The 12,334-nt window shown below is 36.2% G+C and overlaps 1 protein-coding gene and 1 pseudogene across 2 annotated transcripts; both read right to left on the bottom strand.

Moving 5' to 3' along the window:
• Positions 1-448: 448 nt before the first annotated feature.
• LOC145485565 (uncharacterized) lies at positions 449-6,503 on the bottom strand (annotated as a pseudogene). The gene is made up of 4 exons (XR_014049209.1): positions 6,106-6,503; positions 5,729-5,843; positions 5,373-5,416; positions 449-1,392 (listed from the first exon to the last, which is right to left on the bottom strand). The product of XR_014049209.1 is annotated as an uncharacterized LOC145485565 (transcript).
• A 3,810-nt stretch (positions 6,504-10,313) lies between these two features.
• On the bottom strand, positions 10,314-11,368 carry LOC145484847 (uncharacterized). The gene is made up of 2 exons (XM_081463487.1): positions 11,236-11,368; positions 10,314-10,971 (listed from the first exon to the last, which is right to left on the bottom strand). Exon 2 carries the CDS (start codon positions 10,949-10,951, stop codon positions 10,514-10,516), a length of 438 nt encoding a protein of 145 aa, XP_081319613.1. The 5' UTR covers positions 10,952-10,971; positions 11,236-11,368; the 3' UTR covers positions 10,314-10,513.
• Between the last annotated feature and the right edge of the window lie 966 nt (positions 11,369-12,334).

Raw genomic sequence — 12,334 nt, 5'->3', positions numbered from 1 at the left:
TCTCCCAAAATTCAAGCAATCGGAGATTTGGTCAAATGGAAAGCACCCGAATTGAAATCACTCATTTCACCATTCAAATTTTAGATGGTATATTGATAACGCAGCGTATCAGGGAAGACATCCATAACTCTCAATCTGCTTAATTTGTCATTTAGAGTTCTTTTTGCACGAATCTCCTACAGGGTTTCTGACTGTTTTAAAATTTCTCTATGGTGTAGACATTAGTTCAATTTCTCGTAGCTTACGCAGCTGGCGGTAATTGTGATCGAGTGAGATTTAGGGGCAGAGCCGCAATCTTGACACGGTTGCCTTCAGGGACTGCACAAGGTCTTAAAATGTTTCCAGGGTACTGCTTTTGCAAGGAATTCCAGAATAAAACTCTCGTTTTTTCGTCCCGAGATTTATCAATTCTGTAGAGATGTCACGATTATACTACAGCCAAGGATATATATATATTTTTACAACACCCGGTGAAGTTTAATGGGCAGGACACGTAAGGGAACTATAAAGCTCGATTTCAGGAAAAGAAAGCGTTGAAAACAAACAAACAAACAAACAAACAAAAGAATTGGCATCAATACCTGTGCTCTATACACGTACTTGAAGTTGTACTGCCATAGAAGTTTAAATGCTAAAACATGACATTTAAACATCAAGATACTGAAAAATAAAGTATCAAATATCTTTATAGTATATAAAGTATATACTTAAAGTATCAACTACTAACTTATGATAAAAATTCTCTTCTTTACAACTCTTCTTTTTTCCGTATAATTTATCTTTATTCGCCATAACTGACTAACAAAGTAAAAAGACCATAACGAAACACGAAAAAATAGAAGGAAAGAAGTGGGCAATAAAAATGTCACTGAATCAATATATATCCCATGACTTTGATGTGCTTGTCTCCATTATCTGGTGCGCCTTGCGTGGCAATGCCACACGTGTTGGAGTGATCAGGAGACCCCCTGTGCCGAACCCGATTCTGGAATCGCAGCTGTTGTATTCATAATCTTCGTTGTTAACAATGATACCGATTCTTGCCTTGGGATTATTTGGTGAGCCACTTACTGCATTGAACCCCTCTATGTTGCAGTTGCGCTGCAAGGAGCCTTGGGAACCAAGCAGACTCTTCCACGTGTCACGACCCACTGATGTAGAGCGGCATTGCCCGTCAGCGATTAGTGAGTACAGCGAGTCAGCACTCTGGTCAAGGGTGATAAAATTCGCGGTTTCCTCACCAGGGATCTTCATGTCGAGACAGATCTCGGTAAATGACGTACTCCAGTAGGTTGGTAGCTTGGTCTCTTGTGTGTCAAACCCAGTTTCCCCTGCTGCAGGTTTGAATGTATCTTGATTGCTCCGAACATGGGAATAATAATGGAAAGTTTGCTAGAAAACAAAGAGAAGGCAGTATTTTCCCAGCTATCCCCGAGAAAGTAGAGTGAATAGCTCTTATTGCAGTTGAGTCTGCGGTCAAATATTGTTTGTCTTAAAAGGCATGCAAACGAGGCGAAAGGGTCAATACCATGCAGAATTGACCCTTTCGCCTCGTTTGTGTGTCAAGCCGCTGATAATTGCAATAACGGTTATTAGCTGATTATTTCAAAGCAAACGCGAACCTGTGTATTCTGTACTCTAAAATTTGTTGAATTTAGTTTTCCAAGCCTGGATTTCACAAGTAATGGCTGCAGAGGAAAATAAGTCCTAGGTGAGAAATGTCGCCCTATTTCCAGTAGCTAACGGGGCTAAGATTGCGTTTTCAACTTTCCACGGTTTGGTGCTTAGCGATGCTTTCAAAAGTGAAGAAACAGTTTCACCCTGAAGGTTATGTGATAAGTAACGATTAGAAGTAATGTACATTAAACAACCTAACTATTCGTCTACTTATCAGCGTAAAGGTGTTGTCATTAGGCCACGTGTTTTCAACGCTATTGCCAGAAAGACAACAAAATTATTACCTTCGCGCCGTCAATCTTCATGACCAACTTCCATCCGCCACCACTGTTCCTGAAATTTAAATTGTCCTGTTTTGGTTTGCTTTAATGTTCCCTGATTCATAGATTCATTGATCCCATTGCTCGTAGTGCAGTAGGCCGGCTCATGTTTGTCTAGAGAACAGGGAAATTCTTGCAAAATTTAGATGACACTAAGAAATCAAAGGAAACTATGAGGAAGTCGTGGATACATCGCTTACAAAATGAAGATATCGCCTTCGATCAGCTACTTCATGCTCGACCGAGTTTTGAAGATAACAAGGTCATGGAAAAAGTCAAATAACCCTCCCTTTGAAGCATAATATATACAGGATTTTGTTTGTTAAAATTTAAGAGCGAATTCCCTCAAAAATCAAACAAAATCAAATTTCTTCGGCAAAGCTAGAAAATTCAAATTCACTCGTCTTTTGCGTATAGCTAGCCCCTAGCAAGAGTGCAAACAGGCTGTAGTTTTTTCCTTGAAATAGCTTTGCCTTTCCGAAAAAAACGACTTTTACGATTTAACCTTCCGACTCAATTTCATGCAATTTAGCGAGTCCCAACTGCGCTGAAAATCGGCCAAAAATCGACCATTTTCATTCCACTCGCATTTCGCAACCATTGAGCGCAGAAAAGTTGTGATAGAAACAGCTTATTGCTGAACTATTCCTTGTCTAAAAAAGGAAAATTTAAAGACTTGGATTAATCTAATTACTTGACGGTAAACAAAACCAGAGTATTCTCCAAAATTGAGTTAGTCAGTCGGTGAAAAGAATTGTCATCTTGACCATGTGCCATGTCTCGGAATTCCACAACATTTTAGATTCTAACTATACTAGGATAGGTCTTTCAATATATGTAAAGTTTAGTTTGGGCAAATGATTAGGCACTCGTCAAAAAATTATTCAAATCACACACACAAAAAAATTAAAATAACGCCAGCAGTCGAATGCGTGACCAAAAGTGCTACCATTGTTTTTGTCATTAAATCACTTCAATTCGAAATATCACAGGAATATCAGCTCGACTTAAACATAAAACAATATGCATTGTTACACACACTGGTCGGGTTGCAATACTAATACAGCTACTTACACTACTTTCAAGACTAATGCATATACTTATATTATTTATAACACTTCAATATGATAAATTCAATATGATTAATTCCGTCACTTACAAAACAAAGGCCTGCACTACTTATATTACCTACAATGCAGTATATACACTACTTACAATACAATACGATCACTTACGCTACTAACAATACAAATGCCTACACTACTTACAGTACAGTATGATAACTCATGTTGCTTACAATACTAAATAACACTACTTACACAGCGCTTTACGATTACTAATGTCACTTGCAATATAATTCGATTACTTAAGTCCTTTGTAGTCTTTAAAAATTTCCCGGAATACCTTAACCTCCAGGATTTTTGCGTTACCGTAGTTAATTTTGTGTACATCCAGTTTTGTAACTGTGTTTCTTATTGTTTGTCATAAGAAAGTTTTGGTTGGATACTATGGTCTTATAAGTTGTCCTACTTATGTTTCCAATTGTTTTGTTGTGTTTAACTTGTTTTTTGATTGATTTATACTTTTGCCCCTAACAAAAGTCGTTTCGACGCTTCGCGTATCCACGATTAAAAAGTAAACGTATTATTAAACCAAACAATTGAAGACTGTGTCAGACAGAACCAGGCAGTAGGTTACTTGGCTGAAATCACTGATTTCGCTCAAACTTGGCACAAATGTTTGATTTGGTGGGTGAATGGGAATGATTATGGCAAAATAGTAGGTCAATATATTTGATTTTCTCCAAGTCAGGGGGACCCAAGAATGCATGACCATTTGACACTTATTCATTTATGGCTTTGTTTTTTATTATTCTACAACAAGAAAAGCCGTGTGAAAATGAAATCTTCTGGACCATTTTCTCGTTGGCCATTTGAGCACCCCCTAACTTAGAGGGAATCAAATATTTTAATCTACTATTTTACCATAATCATTAACTCGCCAAATCCAACATTTGTGCCAAGTTTGAGCGAAATCCGCGATTTAAGCTGTATCACCTCCTGTTTGGTTCTCTTATAGACACACTCTTAAAACGGGTCTTTATCTTGAAAAGAGAGAAAATATCTAATGAAAACCTCTCATTTCCTTAGTTTTGTTTATATTTCAGATGTACTTAAAACCGTTTCCACCAACCGGTATTGCTTCCCACTGCACTTGTTTCATTTGGCTTCACTCTCGTTCACATGGCAACTCCGATACAAAAACAATTTACTACGTTACATGTCGAATTAAATAGAGTAACAGCTAAAGAAGATTTTTCACTTGCACATCTCTGTGGTAGAGCTCCTCGCATGACCAAGCTGCGTAAAAAAAAAGAAAGAAAAAAGAAGTACTTTAACCAAATTTAGAAAAGCATAATTTACTTCGATTCAAGGATAACATTTATGAACCCCTATAGGCTAGTAGTGTTATGCGTAACGATGTCTTGATGAATGATGAGAGTATCATGACATGACATGACATGAACTCTGACACCATATGTCAGTTTAAAAGTAATTTTTTTAAATCTATCAGTCTATAATTTACTTTTGTATTTTTAATATATTTTTTAATTTGTGTATTTTTTTTTTTTTTTTTTTTAAATAATTTAATGTTATTTTGGATCGGGACCTTTCTGTAGATCACCTACGGGTGAGAAAGCTTCCCGTTAAAATATCATCAGTACGGGGACGAATATGTTGACGCAATTCAGCATTTCCACGGCTTCTGAAGACATTTTCTTTAGCTCCTCTTCCTGTCCTTATGTGACCTTATATTCGGCACGCCGTCGCTCTCAAGAGATAATTTATATTTATATCTCAAATACTTTAGGTGCTTACCGTTTTGATGTCTGTCAGGTTTTCTAAAACCTGAATCGGAACCAGTTTATACTCATTGTTAATTTGAGAGATAAGAACCGGCGGAGTGAAATATCTTGCCTAAGAACATAGTCAATAGAGGGGGACGGTTATGAATCTCGACAAACACCAAAGGAGGAAACAAAAATTGCAAAGATTCGTTTGGTTTTTCGCTCATACGCTTTGCATGAGTTCCGTAACCAAAACGTTTCTATTGGTTAGTTTTTCGGTCCGTAGTAAACAACTATTGTGTTTTGAGTACGATCAAGGCCAAAAAGGCGAACAAAAACATACAAACTTTGAAACTTTGTTGAGTTTCAAAACCATTTCTCTCTATCATCTATGCTAAGAACAAAACCAAAATGGACTTTGACGGAGCCTGAATCCTAACCGGCGTTGAACACATCAGTTATTAGATCACTCCCCCACTTAAAGATGGTAATTATATTGTGTTAGATAAAACTGATTCACAACTAACATTAGCATCACAACTAAATGTCCCAGCAGCACACTCGTCAATATCTGAAAGAAATATATTACATTTTAATACGCGTAGCAGACAGTAGAAGGATTCGCTTGCTTTACATTTTCATAATATATTGTTTAATCTAACTGAACGTTTTCGCCGCAGAAGTACATATCTGTGCAAACTTGAATGCCCATGCTGCCGGTTGTGATAAACAATGTTTCTCGTTTTCCAATCTTATACATGAGTAGTAAATAGTGCATAAAGTAGGTAAAGTGAATTGGGTTATGGAACTCAGTAGTCCGCGGGACAATAAACTGGGTTGCCACATTATCTTAATTTGTCAGTTGCAGCTACATGTTTCTTACCACTTTCGCAATGCTGAACCGTAAATCCCACGGGACACAGACAACGATATCCTTTGCGTGTAAAACCGGTTTGAGAGGTCGCTTCGTTCTTGCAGGGGTCATTGGCGCAAGCATTCTAAGAACCAAAACGGAAACTCAGAAGACATGAAACAATGGTATTTCTTTTAGAATGTCCGTGGCTGAAAAGAAGTGGTTATTTTTAATTTATTCATAATAACGACAAACTTTTTTAAAAATTGTCACCACTGAAACCCCACAACGCCTAATGGAAAAATGAAAGGAAACATCAAACTAGCATATAAGACACGTGGGTAACAGTGAAATCACAACGAGCGACTCATAAGACTTAGAATCTTTTTATCTTGAAGTGCTTTTACCTTTGCTCCACGGTGTACCTAATTTGGATTTTCCTCCATGTCTCTCTTCCTCTCTTCATAGGTAGCGTTATTCAATTCGCATTTGCGTTTTCCATTTTCGTTTTTCGTCATGAGATTATAACTCATGCATTTCGGTTCCATAAAGCATAGTGCACTACAGAAATTCGTGTTTGTGACGTCAGCACTGCTAATCACGTGGTCCATCAGACGATGGCCATGAAACACTTGGGCTGCTCTAAACTCCAAATGACGACATTCATCTGAAAATGATAAATTTGACAAAGACATTTTCTCCCACTGTTATTATTATTATTTTTTTTTTTTATCTTTTGCCGGACAAGTTTTTCAAGAGTTGGTATTAGTAGTACATTTCAGGCAATATTCTGTATGATTCTGCACCAATTAACAATAAAATAACTCATTCAGCCTTCGGCCTGATCAACTATCACTTCATAGAAAATGATCAATGATCGAAAATAATCTAAATTTTGTAGTAGAATTCTGTCTTAACTTCCTTTAAATAGTTGTTTCCTTACGTAAGATCAAAACTTCACGATTTGAAATTTAGCAAAAAAAAAAAAAGGCAAATTAACTGTATTTTTTCTTCGATATACATCAGCCTAGTGTTTTGTTAATAGTCAAGATGTGTACAGATCTAGCTTAGAAGAAAGCAGTCACAAAGTTATTCTAACAACAAAGAAAACTAACCTTCAGAACTTCTTACCTCAGGAATCAGACAGGACGAGAGAATAAAGATACACGTGCAGCACGTGTAAATTTAAGACATAGTCTATTAGATTGAAAATTTCTAATTTGAATGATCGAAAAACCCTGTCATGTATGTGACGTTCTGAAGTTGAGTTAACTGAAAACTAAATTTTGTATTTCAATTTTGCTTGTTTTAGCCATGCATGGGGTGGGCGATTAATCAATCAGCCATTTTTAACTTGTGAGTTCAAACATCTCCCACGCCTTAGATGTGTTGCTAAAACAAAGAATTCTCGATAATTCTGCTCTACAATTTGAACATATTGTGACCGGCTGTCTGTGAATATCACCTGGTGCGCTGCAAAATACAAAAATAAATAGAATTAATTAAAAAATAAAAATTTTCAAGTTGGTAAGGATGCAGGTCTAGTAGTGGAACTATTGAGAAAAATACTCGAGGCTCAATCAGATTTTTCTTTTCGGCGAACAGCGACGACAAAGGTTTGGCAGCTGCCACTTAAAATTTTAATGAACGCTTACACCACATGAATCAAAAATTACCCAGAAATAAACAAATTAAATGACAGAATCAAACAACTAATATATTTTTGAAAACAAGACTAATTACTTAGCAATTTGAATGGTCACATGGAGAGTTTGAGTGTTGTGTTTTTCGGCTTATTTTTCTGATTTCGGCATGACAAAAATGGGTAAATTGGGATCAAAAATATAATAATTCGGTTCATGACGTAGTGATACAAGAAAAAGCGAGAGAAGAATGGTTATTTTTAAAATAAGAGTGACAGCATTTTTGGGCTTTTGAAACAAGAAATTTGACCAGCGCGAAATGCAAAGAGCACCTGACTCAAAAATCGTGATTACGTTTACCGCATTCGATCGATAACATGACTAAATCGGTTGTTAAAAAGATTGTTCGTTGGTTGCTATGAAACAAGGGCCCGATAAAGAACGGGCTCTATTGTTGAAATAAATCTAAAAAAAAAAAAAAGAAAGAAAAAGAGTGGTAACCGAGTAACTACAAACTCAGAATCTTCATTTAAGCACAGGCATCAGATTTTTTCTCGATTTTTTTTCGCTGTTATGGAAGGCTATCTACTTACAAGAAAATATATATACTAACAATTGCAAACTCTATTTCATATACACCTGTCCGTTGGATTATCTGACGCGAACTTTCAAATTCTACCGTGTTTTATTATTTTTTTTAACTTACTTGTATTTGTTTTTATACCAATGGTAATGAGATCGATGCTTCTACCAAATACTAGTGTTTCTGGAAGACGCATTTTACGATCAAAGGAAAAAAAAAGAAAAATACGTAATATACTTTGTTCAACGAACATCTTTGTTATTCATGAATCTTTTTCAAGCAAAAAGTTCTGCAAGTAATTTATTTCACCGCTTTAACTAAGTCAAAAAATCGAATGCTGCTGAGTTCAATATTAGCAAACCTTTTCATTCGCATTGACATATTTTGAAATGGATTAAATTGGCTGGAGCTTCCTCGCGATTCGCTTGAGCAGTTATTCGATCGTGCAAAATGTCTCTGTAGCGGAGATCATCGGATGAAGGATGGATAATAACTATTAAGAAGTTAAAACGGCCACCATTTCCTACGGATACTTCAAGTTTAAACCAAACGGATATGCCATCGGAAACAACGGATCGATCTTTCCGATACCATGAGCTCAGTGCAACAGACGTGGATTTCGAGTTAAACTAAATCCTACGAGCAGCAACGTACATTTTTGTTTTTTTTGTTTTTGTTTTTGTTTTTGTTTTGTTTTTGTTTTTGTTTTTGTTTTTGTTTTTGTTTGGTTTGGTTTGGTTTGGTTTGGTTTGGTTTGGTTTGGTTTGGTTTGGTTTGGTTTGGTTTGGTTTGGTTTGGTTTGGTTTGGTTTGGTTTGGTTTGATTTGTTTTGTTTTGTTTTGTTTTTTCAATATACTTCTTTATTATTGCAAATAAAGGCCTAAAAGGAGATGCTCAGTAGAAAGACTGGCTGGGTAAAGTTGCTGGGTAAAGCACGTTCATGTTTAATTTAGTGCCTCATTTTACGTTACATTTAGAAAACTACGGAGCTCCTGATATTTATCTTCGTCACTACCGACCTTCAATGGCTGTTACAATGTTCTGAAAAGAGAACGTATCGGAAACTCAGCGAAAAGAGATACATCAGCACGACTCTACTAGGAAAACCAATGCTGTATTCTTAACTCATCTTTTTCACAATCGTGAGCTTCGACTTCCTTGCCACATGGCTCAACGCTGAATATAATTCGTGGAGTCATTTATAAGTTGGATTACTTAATTACAGTTAATGTTTTCTATTCTTAACTCTAATAACAGATACATTTGGTTCCATGTCACATAACCTCAAACAGATGTCAATCTACCGCGTCAGTCTTTTCTATCGTTAGCAATCCCTGTTTCTTTATGGTTTATTATTATCTGCTAAGAGTTTTTCTATCTTAGTAAACTATTCAGGTTTTCAGGTTTCATTTAGCTTAAAGATGATTCTGTTGGTGTCCAAAATAACTCAAAATAACGTGACTGGTTATGAGCTCATTCAAGTTAACACAATCGAAGACTCTGCTTTTGACTAATAAGATGCATCCTCAAACAATCAATGTTCTTTCTTTGGAGTGTGGTATACTAACTGAATAGTAAAAAGACAACATCTGATAACAACCCTTAACAAAACCAATAAAAAAGATGACGGTTTATATATAAGGTGGAGAAAAACTTAACGCAAGATGCTACTGTAAGTCGCTATCCACTGTAGTAAGATCCAGTCCTTTGGGTGTTTTAATTACAGGTTAAAATTTAAGCAGTAGGTTTCAACTTAAAACTTTCTAATGTTATTGAATTGTGATAAGTATGTTAATATACGATTTCATGCAAAGTTTATAAATATTTTGTAGGCTCATAGCCATCTTTAATTTTCGAAAGTTGGAGATGGTTCTGAATCCTATCTACAGAATTTTTTTTGAATTTGCAAAAGTTGTCTTAACATGCTCATCACCATTTAATGAGGAAATTTTGGTTTCACAGGCCACTAAAAGGTAAAATCAAGGTTGTTTTCAGCAGGTTGTATCGTTGCTATGACAACCTCTTATTCCATGAAGATGACCACAACTTGTCCAACATTGTTTGGGCATTTGTGTGACTCCAATATTATAACATCAGCTATAAAACTACAATTTTTTTTTCCCAAAATTGTCTGACATTCATGTTGGATCATTTTGTGATACAGATAGGAAAAATTAACCCTGAAAAGATTTATGTAATAGAACATTTGTAAGACGAGAATTTGAGGTATTTTAGTCTAAACTCACATTCATTGTACGTCGAGAACGTTCTCGGAATTTTTTGTTGAAATCGGTAAAGATAACATATCAACTGATTATAAAAAATTTCTCAAGAATTTAGAGGCGAGGAATAGGGTAGTTTACTAGACCAAGATTGTATTAAAGCTTCATTGAGTTATTCTGTCCCATCACCAGTTTTATTTTTATTATATTTTTAACATCAACTTAACTTCTCATGCATGTCAAGAGATTATGTAATTTTTTTTCGTTAAGCGTCCAGTACGGTTAGTGTTAAGATGGAATGTCTACTACCATCAAGCCAAATCGAAACTTTGTGGCACATAAAGCAGCAAAAACTAACTTGTGAACGTCACTGAACCAAGCAATATCCCATGGTTTTAATTTTCTTCTGCCCATTATCTCCGTTCCACCCAGCCACGTTTCCAGACGTGTTGGATTCATCAGGAGATCCCGCTGAACCAAACCCAATCCTAGAATTTGAAGAGTCGCATTGCTTTTCATCGTTACCAAGGATCCCGATTCTTGATTTGCAGGGTGATCCCTCTTTCGCGTTGAAGCCTTCCAAGTTGCAGTTGGGCTGTAAGGAAGCTTGCGAACCTATCAGCGTCTTCCACATGTCGCAGCCAAGTGAGGTATTGCGGTATTTCCCGTCAGCAATCAACGAGTACAGAGAGCTCACCTGCTTATCGATGACGATGACGTTAGTCTGACCTCCGATCCTCATACCAAGCCAGATCTTGGAAAAGGGTGTAACTTGGTCTCTTGTGTGTCTATCCCAGTCTTTCATCCTGGATTGCTGAAGTCCAACTTTGAGGTTCAGAGGTGGGAATGGTAATGAAAGTTTCGTTAATGACGAGAACAAACTTAATGATTAAAGGAAATATATTTTTGAACCAAGAATATGACTAACAGATACGGCAAGGAGGGGTACTACATTATCAAGACCAGAAGGTTTTAGATATGAATCGTTGAAATCAAATCGCTCGTAAAATGACTTATTACTAACTTACTACCCCCATTTCTTTTAAATACTAATGACAAATTTACTTGAACAGTGTACAAACATAATACCTCGCTGTCATTAATTTTCATGACCAGCGTCCACTCCCACCTCCACATGCACCAAGACCAGAACTCGTCATGTGGCAATACGTGCACAAGAATTTTGCCAATCCCTTTGGAGAGGGTAGGTCTTGTTTCTTTGTGATCTATTCAGAAAAAAAAAAAAAAGTATACATATAAATTAAATTGATTTAGTAACTATTAGCTGCAAAACTCGATAAAATAAAAAATACTTTTAAAATTTCCGAGCAGCTTGTTCATGTAAAATTTTTCATTTGCAGTTTAACCTATTGCCAGTTTTCATGGTATGGTATATATTAATCATAATAAGCTCCCTTGACAGGGCCTTTGAGTCTAATCAACACCTAAAAGGCTGACAAAATCCAAGAAAAGGGCCTTTGAATGATCAATCAATAACGTACAATATAGGAGAGGACTTAATTAATTATAACAAATTCTATTTTCCGAATGAATTTCCTTTTTTTTATTTAAGCCATGGGGTGCCAAAGCGAACAGCTGAGCACTCCAATAAGCCTCTTTTGTAATTAGAAGCTTATCGATCTCCTCAGAGTTGTTTGGAGTCTGTACCTGATTAATACATTGGAACGAAAAGTCATCTAGAGTGTGTGGGATTTTGTTAAAAGGTATTGCTACTTCACAAGTTGTTTTGTTTGTGAGCATAGCAGACGTATGATTACGAAACCTAATTCTAAAATCGGTAGTGGTAGATTCCACGTATTGCAAGCGATTTTTCTTGCAAGAAGCCAAATAAGTTGCATTTTTTGAATCACAAGAAAGCCTGGAATGAATGGTGTATTTTTTGCCCGTCTGAAAACTAAGAAATGATTTGGATTCAACAAAGAAATTTCGACACAGGTCGCATCTATTCCTATCACATTTGAAGCAACCATTGTTTTGATGAATTATTTATCCCTCTTCGACAGTTTTGAAACGAGATGGTGCTAACAATTCTTTGAGATTTTTTGATCGACGAAAAGATGGTATGATATAACTTCGAGGGAAAAGTTCTTTTAATTTGGGGTTGGCATGTAGAATGAACAAATGCTTTCTGATTATGTTGCCTACGTCGGGTAGATTTGGATTAAAT

Source organism: Orbicella franksi, chromosome 4, assembly GCF_964199315.1.
Source record: "Orbicella franksi chromosome 4, jaOrbFran1.1, whole genome shotgun sequence".
NCBI lineage: Eukaryota > Metazoa > Cnidaria > Anthozoa > Scleractinia > Merulinidae > Orbicella > Orbicella franksi.
This window is presented reverse-complemented; position numbering and strand designations above follow the sequence as displayed.